Source organism: Bubalus kerabau, chromosome X, assembly GCF_029407905.1.
Source record: "Bubalus kerabau isolate K-KA32 ecotype Philippines breed swamp buffalo chromosome X, PCC_UOA_SB_1v2, whole genome shotgun sequence".
In the NCBI taxonomy this organism is placed as follows: Eukaryota; Metazoa; Chordata; class Mammalia; order Artiodactyla; family Bovidae; genus Bubalus; species Bubalus kerabau.
In genome coordinates this window covers 129,570,617-129,586,821 of record NC_073647.1, presented here as the reverse complement: position 1 = coordinate 129,586,821, position 16,205 = coordinate 129,570,617, and the positions used below count along the sequence as shown (strand labels likewise).

The 16,205-nt window shown below is 39.5% G+C and overlaps 1 protein-coding gene across 5 annotated transcripts in view; it reads left to right on the top strand.

The window, feature by feature from the left end:
* The window catches only part of GK (glycerol kinase), a 74,924-nt gene that overhangs the window by 18,456 nt on the left and 40,263 nt on the right, over positions 1 to 16,205 (top strand). For 3 of the 5 annotated variants that reach the window (XM_055564283.1, XM_055564280.1, XM_055564281.1), the window contains exons 4-6: positions 3,659 to 3,736; positions 11,792 to 11,875; positions 15,577 to 15,653. In XM_055564283.1, coding sequence (XP_055420258.1) covers positions 3,659 to 3,736; positions 11,792 to 11,875; positions 15,577 to 15,653 — 239 coding nt within the window. The remainder of the gene's footprint in view (positions 1 to 3,658; positions 3,737 to 11,791; positions 11,876 to 15,576; positions 15,654 to 16,205) is intronic. The other 2 variants (XM_055564282.1, XM_055564284.1) reach the window with 1 other exon arrangement.

Sequence of the window (16,205 nt, the reverse complement as noted above, 5' to 3'; positions counted from 1 at the left end):
AGCCACTTTGTTTTACTATGTGTGGTTTTCATTTTTTTTTTCAGAAATATGTTCCAATTATAAATTATAACTTATTTTTAAATAAGTATGCATGTCATCTATAATTCTACAAAGACAACAATTATAACATTCTGGACTACTTCCAAAGGCTTTTTCCTCATTATATTTTCTTAACTGCAGTTATAACTTTTCATAGGCAATCTTAAGCAAAATTTAACCAGATTTTAAATGTATCATTTAACTTGTTAATTTTATAGTGACACTCAGTGTTGAGGAAAACAAAATCCTAAAAAAGTATCTGCCAGATACAAGAGTAATACATTGGGTATTTTATTTGTTTTGTTTGTTTGTTTTTGTTTTTTTATACAATGGGTTTTATATGTGCCAATGATTATAATATCTGTAGCTAAAAGACTTGTATGTCATATGCTCTTATTGTAGCTTGACTAGGGTGGCAAATTATGAAACCTAAACATGTATTCTGAAAAAGAGGGAATTAAAATTGGAAACTATTAAGATAAGTACCTGTGCAGTCAGACAAGGTTTCTTTCAGGAGCATAGAAAAACCTAGAGCATTTTAGGGTAAAAATGGCAAGTAATCAGCTTGTGAAGGAAGTTCAGAAGTTCAGAGACCTGTATCAGAGAAAGCAGTGCCAGAAGTGTTTGTGTCTGGAAGAAAGTTCTGAGAAAGCTGGTTCACTGGACTTTGTCTGCAAGAAAAGCACTTTTGCTTGGCACGAAGGAACCAAATTGAGAGAGAGGGGAAAGAAGGAGTAGTCAGAGTGGAACCTGTGACTGATGACTCAGATGGCAATAGCTCTAGATAATGTTCTAAATACCAGGTGAAAGAAAGTAAAAAGTGAAATCGCTCAGTCGTGTCTGACTCTTTGCGACCCAATGAACTGTAGCCTACCAGGATCCTCCATCCATGGGATTTTCTAGGCAAGAGTACTGGACTGGGTTGCCATTTCCTTCTCCAGGGGATCTTCCTGACCCAGGGATTGAACCCCGGTCTCCCACATTGTAGGCAGATGCTTTACTGTCTGAGCCACCAGGAAATGAGCCAATAAAGAAGGGTAGCCTGAAGGGCTTAGAATAGAAACTCCAAGATTGCAACTCAGGAAGCAGACAACTAGTTAACCACTAATTAATGCAGTGGGGAAGAATAGGAGAGTTTAGTACAGCATGAATTCCTGATGAGTCCTCATGGTGAAGGTCACCTTAACAACCATTGCCAAGGTCCTGCTGAGGTCTCTAGCCTCTGCTGTGCCCACAGTGCTGCTAGGGAATTCCTTTACCTTTGAGTGTCCCACTTCGTTCAGTCCCATTCCTTGTGACTGACACTCCACTGTCTGCATAGCAATGATGACACTGAACGGCAGCCATAAGTAACATGTATGGAGTAGTTACTGTGTGCCAGGCACTGGTTTTTTTTTATTTATTTTTAATTGGAGGGTAATTGCTTTACAATATTGTGCTGGTTTCTGCCATATATCAACATGAACCGGCTGTGGCACTGTTTTAATAGGCATCAATTCCAGTTTCTCTTTTTGGAACCTGGTAAGGCTTACCTGGTGACTCAGATGGTAAAGAAGCTACCTGCAATGCAGGAGACCTGGGTTTGATCCTTGGGTCAGGAAGATCCCCTGGAGAAGGGAATGGAAACCCACTCCAAGTATTCTTGCCTGAGAAGTTTCATGGACAGAAGAGCCTGGCGGGCTACAGTCCATGGGGTTGCAACAGTCAGACAGACTGAGTGACTAACACTTGCACTTTCAAGGTGGGAGTTATTGGTGATGTCCATTTTATAGAAGATAAAACTGAGACCCAGGGTTACACTGCTAGAAAGCAGAGGCAGTCTGGCTTTGGAGCCTGCGCTCTATTGAACAGTGCCCAATTGCACAATCCCCGTTTTAGCAGATCGCCTTGTATGCCACTTCATAGAGAAACATGTCTGTATCTCTTGCTCCTTTCCCTCCACCATGAGGTCAGCAAATAAGCTTCTGCCCTAGTGAAGCTCCTCCCTGGGTGTTAATCTCATCCCCTCTGTTACTGTAAGAATCAGGACGGTGTCCCATTCATTTCCAGACCCCTTCCTCCCCTACCCCCATATTCTTCTTTCTCTTCCTGTATTCCTGCAAACATTTTTGTCTTCCTTTTGTAAAAAAAAATCACCCCCAAATCTATTCCTTTCACCCTGTGCCTCTAAGTTTCCTGGTAATGGAATCTCATTCATCTTTGTATGTCTAGGCAAGGTGTTACAATGAGTAACTCTGCGTTGGATGAAGATGATTTAAAACAAGGGAGCTGCTGGTCCCCTTCAGATCTCTGTTGGTCAGAACATTGCTAGTGTGTTTATTCTGGGGTACAGTGTGAGTAATTTGGACAGATAGTTGCATGTTCCTAGGGGAGGTGGTGACGGGACTTTAAACCATGCCGTATGGAGGTGGGGGCAGTGGATCGAAATTGGATTGTTCAGCCTCGGCAAGGGAAGAGAAGCCTGGAGGGACAGAATAACTGCTTCAAGTGTGAAAGGCTGACCTGTGGAAGGAGTCACCTTATTCTTGTATCTCCAAAGAGTGTGGCAAAGATCGACAGGCAGAAGCGACGAGGAAAAGAATTTTTTTCAAATAGAAAAGCTGTGTGGCATAGATTGGTTTGCCTTGTGAAAGGTAGTATCTTTTCACTAGAAGGTGTCTGAATGGTCTCGTAACAGGCAATTCCAGAGATTTGAGCATAATATGGGTTGATTATATTGCCTTTAAGGTTAAATTCTGAAAGAGCCCTTTAGTCCAGCGTATGCAACTCTATGCATGTGGGGAGTATTAAGAAAAATATACCAATGCTCCGATGCTACCCCAGGTAGTTAAATGAAAATGTTTGCTCCAGGCCCTGGGCACTGGAATTCTATAAAAGCTCTGCAGTTGATTGTAATGTACAGCCAAGTCTGAAAACCTCCAATTTAGCTGAATCAAGCTAAACTGAATAAAATGGTATGGAATGGTATTTTACTTAGAGTAACTTACTGTAACTATAGCCCTTGAGTTGTATATAGGTTAGTATGAGGTAATTGCCATCACATATTGTACTTATACCTGATTCAAACTCTATGTCTTGTAAACTATTATTAAAATACATGAAAAAATTGAATTTCTAACTAACCATAATATGAGTTTACCCAGCATGAAGGATTCTATCGAAGGCTGTTTTTTTTTTAAATGCATATGTGTGTGTGCACACACACAGATGGAAATTTCTTGTAGCAGTTAGTAAATAAATGAATGAGGTTATTGTTGGTCGCCTCAGCATAATAAATAGGGTGTTGTAAACTGGGGAAGTTATTGCATTCCTTTTTTATAAGCCAACCTGGGAGTCTTTCTTTTCACTATTGATCTGGGTCTATGTCATGGTGTGCTGATAATAAAGAGGGAAGGAGTCTGTAGGAAAGAAAAAGAAGCTTGACTTGGAGGTTTGTTTTTCCTGGGGCCATTTGAAGAAAATCAACTCAATACCACTACTAATGTTCCAAATGTTTTTTTTTTTTCTTTTCCCCACATTGTTATGTTTACTTGTGCCTATATAAAAAAAAGAGAACTATCCTCAGATTTTTGCTTGGTTTTTTTTTTTAATTCTTTTCTGTTTAATTTTCTCTCAAAAGCTATTGGTGTCAGTAACCAGAGGGAAACCACTGTAGTCTGGGACAAGTTAACTGGAGAACCTCTCTACAACGCTGTGGGTAAGCTGTTGTGCGTGGATGTCAAATGCAAGGCCTTTTTCTACTTGCAGATGTGGTCATGCTAAAACATCTGGCTCAAAAAGCATGTAGTCATGTTTCCTATAATCTCAAAGAGTCTTCTAAGAAATGGGTTGTTATATATTTACCAGTTTCAGATAGTTATTCCCATGTTGAATTAACTCTTTCTTTTGCTCTCCCCTTCCTGATAATTTGTATTAGACAAATGAATCAGTATGGCTAGAACTTTTCGTGATCCCTGCTGTTTTTGACACCTAAAAGAGATTTTACCTCCTCCTCCCCTCAAAACTCAAGATTACACATGTTCCCAGTCCCATGTCTACCTCTCCGTAAAGTACTTGTGTACTTGTTCTTCCCATATAGGCACTTGAATCAACTCTACTGAGCTTATGAAAACAAAAATCTCATCATTTTAGCTCCTTCTGCTATAAACGTGGCTGTGTCCACAGGGTGGAAAGGCTGAATCTCAAACATACCACCATTAGATATCATGCTTTATTCAGTGGAAATAACCATGTATATTTTAGTCTCACTCTTAGCAGCATATGACAATTGAGCACTGAATGACACTCTCACTTACTAAAAGGAAGATTTTGTTCTAAATATACAATCACTAAAAGGCATCATTCTGTCACAAATAGAAAAGCACCATTTTTTGGTCAATAAAGTAACAGGTCATGGGTTGGGGAGTGGAGACAGAAGTTGTCAGAGATGGAATGATTTATGGAGTGAGCAATTTTTACTTTGCAGTTACTTTAGTGTAGATTGGAAAAAGTGACGTTCAAGCAGAAAATGTGCTTAAAAAGTGTTTTGTAAGAGTAGTGTGAATCCTTTGGAAAGAATCTTTATAAAAAATCAAGGTGTTTAATGTTACAGTGTTATAAGAAAGTATTTAGTATGTCTTCTGTACTGGTGATAAAAAACTAAAGATGCAAAGAAAAGGTGAAAGAATTGCAGCCAAAGGTCCTATTAGACAAAGTACCTCTTTTGAATCTTTATTTTCTTCTCATTCTCATGAGCAGCTCATTTTGAATATAAGGAGAATATTACAGTTTTAGTGACTAGGAGAGTATTTTTTCACAGACAAATGTTAGCCAACTTTTTATACAAGTTAGGGTTTTACTTTTTGTTTTCCCCCTCATGAAAGGAAGGGCCTACTCACAGAAACCAGAAAGTTCTTGTTAAACTGTAAACTTTGAATTGTAGAAATGCAGCTTTGGACTTTGAGTTGTCATTTTAAAATAATGCAACTAGGTTAGTTGAAGTTATACTTATAGTGAAGGATTTCAGTAAATATTTTGCCAGGAAGACTTTTTGTGATGTGCTTGTTTATTCATTCCTTTTTCTTCTACAATTTCTAGTTTTCTATTTAAAAAATATCAGGTGTTCAAAACAAGAATGACTGAAAACCAAGAGAAACAACTGACATTGCAAACAGACCCATAGGAAATCCTAATACTAGAGTTATCAGACTTTAACCATGATCTGCATGTTCAAGAAATTCATGGGGAAGATTGATAATCTTAGCAAACAATTAGAAATTTAAGGATAGAAATTTTATAATGGTATTAAACTCCATTGATGACTTTTACATCATATTAGACACAGCTGAGGCACAGACACACAAATGTTTAGAAAATGTAGAAAAGTAAGAGAAATATAGAGTAAGATAAGAAGGTTCAACATATTTTTAATTGGGGACCCAGAAGAAAAGGAAAGTGAGGAGAAAAGTTTTTCAAAACTGTTGAAAAATATGCCACCAATTCAAGAAGCACTATGAATCCCCAGGCAAAATATATACACAGAAAGCCATACACAAACATAGGCTGAGACCTAAAGATAAAAAGAATTTTATTTTATTTTATTATATTTTTTTCACAGTCTGGATGTATTATTTATTTATTTATTTTATTTTTAAACTTTACAAAATTGTATTAGTTTTGCCAAATATCAAAATGAATCTGCCACAGGTATACATGTGTTCCCCATCCTGAACCCTCCTCCCTCCTCCCTCCCCATACCATCCCTCTGGGTCGTCCCAGTGCACCAGCCCCAAGCATCCAGTATCCTGCATTAAACCTGGAATGGCAACTCGTTTCATACATGATATTTTACATGTTTCACTGCCATTCTCCCAAATCTTCCCACCCTGTCCCTCTCCCACAGAGTCCATAAGACTGTTCTATACATCAGTGTCTCTTTTGCTGTCTCGTACACAGGGTTATTGTTACCATCTTTCTAAATTCCATATATATGCATTAGTATACTGTATTGGTGTTTTTCTTTCTGGCTTACTTCACTCTGTATAATAGGCTCCAGCTTCATCCACCTCATTAGAACTGATTCAAATGTATTCTTTTTAATGGCTGAGTAATACTCCATTGTGTATATGTACCACAGCTTTCTTATCCATTCATCTGCTGATGGACATCTAGGTTGCTTCCATGTCCTGGCTATTATAAACAGTGCTGTGATGAACATTGGGGTACACGTGTCTCTTTCCCTTCTGGTTTCCTCAGTGTGTATGCCCAGCAGTGGGATTGCTGGATCATAAGGCAGTTCTATTTCCAGTTTTTTAAGGAATCTCCACACTGTTCTCCATAGTGGCTGTACTAGTTTGCATTCCCACCAACAGTGTAAGAGGGTTCCCTTTTCTCCACACCCTCTCCAGCATTTATTACTTGTAGACTTTTGGATCGCAGCCATTCTGACTGGTAAAAAGAATTTTAAAGTAGCCAGAGGACGTGACTTTGACGAGAGCAACACTAAAACTTCTAGCTGATTTCTCAATGGAAACAGAGTACAGCGGAATGAAATCTTTGAAGTGCTAAAAGAAAATAATATTCACCTAGAATTCTATATTTAGTGAAAATATCCTTAAGAAATGAAGGTAAAATATAAAGGCAATGACAAACCAAAACTTAGAAAAATCATTACAAGCAAACCCCTACTGAAAGAAAAACTAAACAGTTTTTTTCTGGTAAAAGGAAAAAAATGTTCTCAGGTAGAAATTCAGCAATGCAAGGAGGAATACAGAGGCCAAGAAAGAGAAAATATGTAGGTCATTCTAGCTGAATTTTGACTGTATAAAATAATAATGTATTGTGATGTTCAAAATATATTAAAATTTTAAATACTACATGGCAACAATAGTACATGAAAGGAATATTTAGTAGATGAGGTTAAAGTGTCTTGTGGTTCCAGTACTGTCAAGGATGCATGTTGTAGTCTCTAGGCTAAGCAGTAAAAGAGTAAATAATGTATAATAAAGGGGGAAAATGGCATTACTTTTAAAAAGAAGGCAGGAAAGGAAAGAAAAAGGAATAGAACCAGGAAGGAAGGACAAATAGGAAGCATTTAAATCCTACCATGTAAGTAAGGTAAAGTCCATATTAAAAAGGACAAGATTACTCTCTTCAGTAAAATCTAGCAAAGGAGTTAATTGAAACTGCTAATGAGCTGATGGGATTAGAACAGTAAGATTGGAGAGACAAATTGGCCAGACCTTTCAGAGGAAAGATACAACTGGTATGTTTGGAAATTGAATAGGGCATAAACATGAGGCAAAAATAAAACACGGCTATAAGATTTTTAGCCTGAGGAAACAGAAGGAAATTAAGTAATATTTAAAGAGTGCCAACATGAGAGAAAAATGACTTTCTCTCTTGGACAAGTTGAATATGGGACTTGGAATTAAAGCTCATTTCTGGACAATTAGAATTTGTGGCTCTGTTATAAAGAGATCGTTCAAAATGTAGACTTAAAAGTTGATAACAGGAACTTCCCTGGTGGTCCAGTGGGTAAGACTCCACGCTTCCAGTGCAAGGGGTGCAGGTTTGATCCCTGGTCAGGGAACTAAGATCCTGCGTGCCTTGTGGTGCATCCAAAAAAAAAAAAGTTGTTAATATAGTCTCAGTTTATTATAGATGAATTCACCATAAGAATGAAGGTTATGTTAATTTATGCAACTCAAGTTTAAGTGCCTTTCTGTAGACAGGTTCTGTGATGACTCCTAGGCAGATAGTGACAAACCAGGCAGTTACTATGCTTGCCTTGGTGACACAGAAGGCTAGGGGTAGAAATTTGGAGGCTAGACAAGGAAAGAGAATAGAAAAGGAGGACAGAGAGTAATTAGCTGGGAGGAGACGCCACTAAGTCATGACAAGGATAAATTCTGCCTCCAATTTTCTTCCACCCAGGAAATACTAAGGTGGCATATGTCCATGCAAGTTTTCAGTTGAGAATATCAACACAATATGAAATCTTTAGCAGCTTTATCTTGAAACAACATGAAAGGGAATTGATGAAAACAGAATCAGCTTTTTACATATCTTTGTCTTTGAGCTTCTTTGTCTTCATTTATATCATGGCCTGTGGGTTTTCAACTTTTTCCCTCTTTCTCTTTCTATATATTTTATTCCTTCCTTGTCCCTTCCTCATGTAAACCTTTTCTAACTCGATGCCTATCCTGTGCTTCTTCATTTTTCTCTCTGTTTACTTAGTAAATAATATAACCGATGAACAGTATTTGTTATAGGCAAGCACAAGAGAGGGACAGTCTTCTTTTTTTTATTGCTTTTTACTATGTCACCATTTTTATGGGGTCCTGGATAGGTAATCTACTCACTCAGCCCCTGTACAATAACAGAGAGGAGAAATTCGGGGTCCTATTAGTGGACATGAAACAGGCTTGGGGAAGACACTGAAGACCAAGACAGGCTATTTGTTCTTCCTTGTCATTAGGGTGTGTTTGTCGTTTGACATCTTTTCTAACGGTATGCTTATGAGATAGAAAAACATGCAAAGGTATCCATTGAGGCACAGATGGTCTGTTTCAGAAGCTTCATATTGTCTTAGCGTTTCTATGTTAGTTCTGTGATTGGCGAGGTGAACATTGGTATGGTACCCAAGGTGGAGATAAAAACACATCCCTCCTTCCTAGTCCCTGTGGCATGATGCAGCCGTTTACCATGATGGTCTCACAGGTGGATTGCAGCAGCTTTGTGGCCCTGGATCTGAAGCAGGCCTCTGCCTTCTCTCGCCTGTCTTTCATTTTCCTCATCCCTCTGACTTTTCTCTCTCCCTCTCAGCATTATCTTCATCAATATTTTCCAAAGAATTCCTTCCACTCCTCTCCCCACCATTTTTCTAAGCCTTTTCCTTCCAGAACCACCTTTTTTTTTTTTAGTGGTCTACAGGCTTTGCTGTCTTCTTAATAGTATTAAAAAGGAGGTTTATATTGACAAATGTACCACAGACTAAACCGATAAAGAAGCACAAAGCTCCACAGGTAGTTCAGATGTTGAGTGGGGGAAGGCTTGAAGCAACTGATATTTTTGCAAATTCATATACATATTTCACTGATGCTGCCGGGGAAACATTCTGGCTTGACTCAGATGGCCTGGCTCTTTCCCCACTTCTCGGCTAAGTTTCGTCACTCACTACTGAAGTTGCTTGGTGTGCACGGCAAGCCAAGTACAATAGGACCCTCATCGTGGTAGCTTTCTGTCGAACACAATTCAGGATTTAATGTCAAAATATTATTCATAGTAAGGACTAATATCCAGGGAGGCCAGAGTCACTGATGTGAGCCCTGTAGTATATTACAGAAAACCACCAATAAAAATCATGTGTCTCTCAACCATTATTCCTTCTTTAAATGGTATTACAAACATTTTTTCTAAGGTACTGGATTTAAAGTTTCCTGTGACACAGGACTCTTTATGCAGAGAGTGACAGTTTTAGACATTGGTCATTCCCTTTGCATTTTTAAAAATTTTTTGCATATTAGTTCACCCCAGGCCAATGATTAAATCTGGTTAGTCATCTGTTGAAATCTGAAGGAACCTTGATAAGCTCCATTCTTTTATCTTTTTTGGGAACTGGGATATGTTTCAGAGTATCAACATGAAAGAAAACCATAGCTGGCAAACTTCCTAAAACTCCTAAGCAGGCTTGGTCTTAAACAACAAAGGTGTGGTTTTGTATTGTATTGTTTTTCTTGGGAAGGGAGCAGGTTGTTATTTTTTGTTAAAATATGGAGTATTCCACTCTGTCACAATCCACTTATTTTTCGTTTTGTCATATCTGTTGTTACATAGTTCTTTGAATGCCTTACATCTCCTTCAATCCTGGGTAAAGAAATACTGCCATATTTTGTGGTGCTTGGATTCCTCAATTCTGCCAGTTTAAACAAAAAGAATCTAAATTAGAGTTCAACTTGGAGCTATGTTTTTTCATATTCTATTTAAGGCTATGACTTCTTCTTGGTTACATCTATATCATAGAGATTTAATTCTGGACTCAGACTCTGGGTTCAAATTCTGCCTTTTCCACTTACTGCCATTCTGTGCCTGTTTCCTGAGTGATTAACCTGGAGAAATTAAAAGCGGCCCTCATAGGCTTGAGGATCAATGAATTAATACACATGGGACACTTAAAACAATGCCTAGCAGACTATCAGGCTTCAGTAAGTGTTCAGAACGTGGCCACTATTCTGAATTGGCTGATGACCTTTTCAGTCCAGGAACGCCAGATGAAATGGCTGGTTTAAACAGCAGGTGTTCTTTCTTAGGGGAAACGCAGAGCCTACCAGGGGTCACATGCACTCACGTCAGCCATTGGCATCTTGACATTTATACACCTAAAAGCTGAAATAGGTTTCAGCCCCCAAATTTTGACATACATGTTTTCATTCACCGCCCCCTCCCCCAACTCTCCATTTTTCTTTTGGGCCCCACCTGATTTCAGAAAATGTCATCAGCTGAGGGACAGTCTCTTCCCCTTTACAAATGACCTCATACTCAGCTTAATTATAATAGCTTAACTTTTGGCTAATCACCATAACACATAGCAGTTAAATCTAGTTTCCTAGATTTAATGTCCATTGTGGGGAAAGCAACCCAATAACATTGAGTGTAACTGTCAGCAGTCCTTGCTTAGTTCTTCCATAACCTGTGGCCTTACCTTATCTCACTGTCAGGCTAGTAGCACCTCATAGCAAACCATCCCTAGGAGCTGTATTATTTGCCTTTGCTTCTAGTCAACTGAAAATAATTTAGATGATCTCTAGTGTGGTTTCCCCCCACCCTTTGGTACATTTCCCTTCTATTGTTATGACTAACCAAAACTGATTCAAATTTCTAAATATTCTAAAACAGATTTCTTCCCCTATACTCTTTACTACATCACTCAATTAACCTTGACCCATGGGCTTTGAGGCAACTGCATTTTTCTTTACTCTTAAAATTTTGTTTTTCAGAACAAACTAAATCTATGAGACATATATTGGATATGACTTCATTTAATACAAAGACAAATTCCAGGTCACCTAAGTTGGGTTTTTGGAACCTATTCATTTGATGGTGGGAACCATTTAAATCCAGTTTATTTAGTCTAAGTAAGGGATGTGTTTTCTAGAAACAGGCTGTATGGTGTTCTGGACTCTGTTTTCCTTCCGATGTTTTTCTGAATCACTTTGGGACTGAGCAATTCCCTGTTCCCTCTAGACATGCTGTTGCTTTCTGTGGACTTTTCCTCCTGCCACCCTTCCAGGGAAGTGCTTTCCTGGGGCACTGCCTTCCCAAAGCCACTTGTCTTCCTATGGGTGCCCTGCCCACTTCTGCAGAGACGAGCAGTTCCCTTAACATTCCACTCATACGTCCCCTAGTGATGCACTCACTCACTGCATCACACAGCATTTCAGTTCTGCAGTTGGGTCAGCAGTCAATAACCAACTGAGCCAGACACAGACTGTGTGGCCAGGTAGGGAAGAGTCATCTGAACAAGAGGCAGGAATTGACCTGATCTTTGTCCAGCCGGAAATGCTATTGAACCAGAGACTGACTGGACAGCCTCTGTTCCCCTTCTGCTCCACGTCTCTTCCTTACCTTTTTCTACACTCAAATGGGTAGAAGACTGTTCATTGATGAACTTGCCCATGTGAGCCCACATGTCCTAAATGGTCAGGAAGAGAACGCAAACCTTGAACCTGGCCATCTCTAGCATGAATTGCCATTATTTCTCCTAATGCTCCAGCTGCTCCAGTTTCTCCTGGTCCTTCAGATCCAGCTGCCGTTGTTCCCTCTGGCTCTTCAGTTCCAGCTGCTGGCGCTTCCTCAGGTATTGGTGCTCTGGCTCTTGCTCACGCCCCAGCTTCCAACTCCGACGTGTTGGGGAAAATTGACTGCTGCTGTTGGTTCTGGATCTAGCACCTCTTCTGATTGTTCTCAGAAATTACCTCCACATGGGGCTTAGTCCTCCTGCTCGGGATCTTCTCTTTGGCTTTTGGTCTCTTATTCTGCTCATGTAATTCTGCCATCTTAGCTCCTTTAATGAGTTTTCTAATTTTCCTTTGTTCTTAATTCAATTAATTTCAAGCATTTGTGTATTGCTTGGTAGTGTACCAACCACTGACATTTTCCTCTTTGGCAGTTTTACTAATTCATTCCATGTATTCTAATCACTTTATACTTGAGTTATAAAAACAAAAATTCTGCCAGCCTTCCATGATCATGGGATAATGGAAGGAGAGGGACTTCTGAAACCAGCTAGTCTAAACTGCCTTATTTTATATTTTGGAAACCCAGGTCCTAAAGGGAAATGAGACTTGCTTGAGTCACATAGCTTGTTGGCGGCCAAGTCAAAAATGTAGATTTCACCTCCAGTGTTTTGACTCTCTTCAGTTCATTCTATGGATACCAGATACTGGTACCAGATACCAGTACTGTGGGTACTTCGAAGCTTTTAAGGGAGGAGCATGGTGCCCCGTTAACTTAAGTAGTCCTTGTCCAAGAGCAGTGGAGTCACAGAGCCACTTGATCATCAGTGTGTGTCTAGTTTTGTTTTGAAATTAACAATTGGAACAAATTCAGTGTCCTAAAGAACATGCCCTAAAAAAGAGGTTCTCAAGCTTGAGCAGAACACGGAATAACACAGGTAGGAGGACTCAGGCTCTCCTTGCCTGGACTCACAACCAGATTCCTACAATGCAGGGACTTCCCTGGTGGTTAAGACTCCACACTTCTACTACAGGGGGTGCGGGTTCATTTCCCTGGTTGGGGAACTGAGATCCCACATGCCATGCAGCATGGCCACAAAAGGAAAAAAATAAAATAAGAATCCTCTGATGTAGGGACCAGGATGTGATTTCAAAGTTTTCCAGGTGGTTCAGGTGAGCTTTCTGGATCAGAACCACTGCTGTTGAGTCTCGCAGTGTTTCTTAAAGAGAGGACATTTATTTAAAAGGTGTAATTTCTGGGCCCCCTCCCCAGAACTATTGTCCTAGAATTTCTGACAGTGGGATTTATCTTTAAACTCCCTAGTAATTTTTATGTCCATTAAAATATAGAAAAATGCTGATCTGGAAGGCTTTGAATCAGTAAGCAAAAAAAGCCTAAAGCCTAGAGCAGTGTCACTTGATAAAAAATAAATTTTGCCTCATGATTCAGCAAACCAGCATAACTAAAACAAAGTTTCATAAGTCAATATTTATCCTGCTGAGTTCAGTGAATGTTGACATTTTCCATCCTAACCCATCTTATTTCATTTTTTTTTTTGCATAGGTAATCAAATTTACATTGATTTTTAAACCCCTAGCCCATTGTAGTTTGAAACATGGAGGACTGAGATGTGTTTGTGAATTCTACCTGTCACAGATTTAAAACTTTTCTCTAGAATGCCTCTACTTTGCCCAACTACTCTGGTCCAGCCGTTAACACCTGCTAGGGTTGCTTGCCTATGAGGAAGGTCCACTTGGGTCACAGTCACACACCACTGCCTCTGTGGACAAAGTGGATAGATTGTCATTTTCCCTGGACACAGGAGACCTTGGAGACTCCATGATGCTTCTGCTAATGGCTTGTATCCATCCCAGGGCAAGTCATAGAAAAGTCAGCCCCAACTAAAATGAAGTTATAAGGGGAAAAAAACAGGAGTTCTGTGAGTAGTTTTGTTCAGGGGCTGTTTGATTCCTGGGTCAGACAGTATCACCTGGGTCCCCCACCAGTCTGTCTCTTTGAGGTTGACTCCAGTTGTGGCTGATTCAGCTCTCTTCCAGGGCGCAGCAGGTCCCAGCTGCACACTCCCAAGCTGAGCTGAGAACAGGGACTCTTGCGGACTAAGCACAAAAATCAATCATTGGGCACAAGATCCTAGAGCCGAGGGTAGGGTGGAATCTCAGGCTGAGGTTGAAGGAGGGGTGGTTTCCTAAAGAGAATCAGAGCTACAGCTCCCAGCAGCAAAAAGAATGGATGCCTGGCAGCAAAAAGCAGGGGTCACTGCTTGGCCGTGTATTTCCATGGGCTTCCTCTTTGCCTCCTGTTTCCTTGGTGATGAAGAGCCTTGTTTTTTACTTTGGAAACCAGTATAGCAGGGGTCCCCAACCCCCAGGCCGTGGATCAGTACTGGTCCGTGACCAGTTAGGAACTGGGCCACACAACAGGAGGTGAATGGAGGCCAAGCAAGCAAGCAAGCAAAGCTTCACCTGTATTTACAGCCGCTCTCCATCCCTCACATTACTGCCTCTGTCAGATCAACAACAGCATTAGATTCTCGTAGGAGCTCGAACCCTACTGCACTTGAATCATCACCCCTCTCCCCCTCCCTTGTCCTGGAACAAATTGTCTTCCATGAAACCAGTCCTTGGTGCCAAAAAGATTGGGGACCACAGCAGTATAGTATCCTGAAGTCCCTGATTCAATTCTCCTGCAAAGTAGCCACCATCAAAATCAAGCACAGACTGCCCTCAAGGGAAATAATGCTTTAAGTAATTAAAAAGAATTGATTAAAATCCACAACAGGAAGTAACTGGTTTTTAAATGAAGAGAAAGGCATAGTATAGTTAAGGGTGAACCAAACTAGACAATAACTGCCAGCACTCACATGGGTAGCAGACAAGCATGCATGATCTTCCTGGTGCCCTTTAAATAGACTGTTTTCAGGAGGCATCTGAGCATAGTCAGTGCCTAAAAATATCGAGTGAGCACTCACATATTCAAAGTTACAAAAGTTTGGTTCAGAACTGAAATCTGACAAATAAAGCTCAGCTGATACTATTGTTTATCTTTCACAATTGCTTTGTATACCCTTTAATGCGTTCTCTTTCTCAAGCCTTCTGTCGTAAATCAGAACACAACTTCCTACTTAGGGAGATCAGAAAGCGAGTGATAGTTACTCAGTGAAAACAAGGTTGATCTGTTAAAGTGGAGAGTTTACTTTATAATCTAGCAAGGAGAAAGAATGGTGACCTTTAAATGATTCGTGTAATGATTCTGGATTCTAGTCTACTTTGAAAGAGTTTAATATAAGCATTCTGTACATAAGCAAATGAATCTAATTTTTCCCCTCTATAATAGTGTCAGGTTCTCTACTTTGTCACAAATTGCTACCCAGTTTTTCCAAGGTACAGCCTTTTATACCTAGTACAGTGATCCTGAGTTGTGCATTTTGCCCTGGCAACTAGCCTGCCTTGCATTTAGATTTTTTTCTGCACTCGTGTATGCATAAAAAGTCCATATCCAAAACAGTTTTTTCATCTTTTTCTATAAAAAGGATACAAAATCAGCACCCTAAGGTATGTATTATTCTCCTAACTTGGTCTATAATTTTGCATAAAAGCTTTAAGTTCTCCCTCATAAATTTATCCTCTCTTCTAACAATATGCCCATTCATTTCTAATTTTCTAATTTCTGTCTTTGGTAAGCTACAGCATTTTAATTGCTTATAGAAACTAATCGGTCTCCTATCCTTGACAGTGATTTCATTAAGGTCTGATTTTTTTAAAATCAAGTTTTTCATATTTATTATTGTGTTTTGATCTATAGTGTGGCTTGATCTAAGAACCCAGTCTACTGTTGAGAGTCTTAGTAAAAGAATCCCAGGAAATAATAACTTTGTCAAGGTAAGAGATCTCTTCAAAAATATGCTATTAAAATGCTCATTTAACAGAAAAAAAGCTTGGAGATTTCACCAGTCTTTCTGTCTTATTGCACAATTGTTATTTAATACAATTTATAGAATATTTCTCTACAGATAATTACCTGTCTTCCTTGCCCTGTGGTTAATTGGAGAAATAATGTTCCAAGATAAATAGGCTGGAGGGGATGATAAAGTGTCCCAGTGGCTTAAACCATACTCTCTAGGGAGTGCTTCTATAATTCCACCATGCTTTCCAGATCCTTCTCTCTTGCTTTTTCACCATCCATCAAAGAAAGTTCTGGGTGCTTTTGAGGTTTTAGGCATCTGGACTCAGGGAGAGAAAGTAGAATACACTCCAGCCTTTACGTGAATTCCTCTTCCAATTTTCTTCACATGAAGATGCCAAAAAATTGCCTAGTTTTCGGTCCTTATATAGATCTCTCTTCAGACAAACGGGGAGAAAAATTTTGAAACAGGTGAGGTACTTTTGTTAGCAAGGTCAAGTTCTCCTAGTATCCAAAAGGAAATTCCAGAG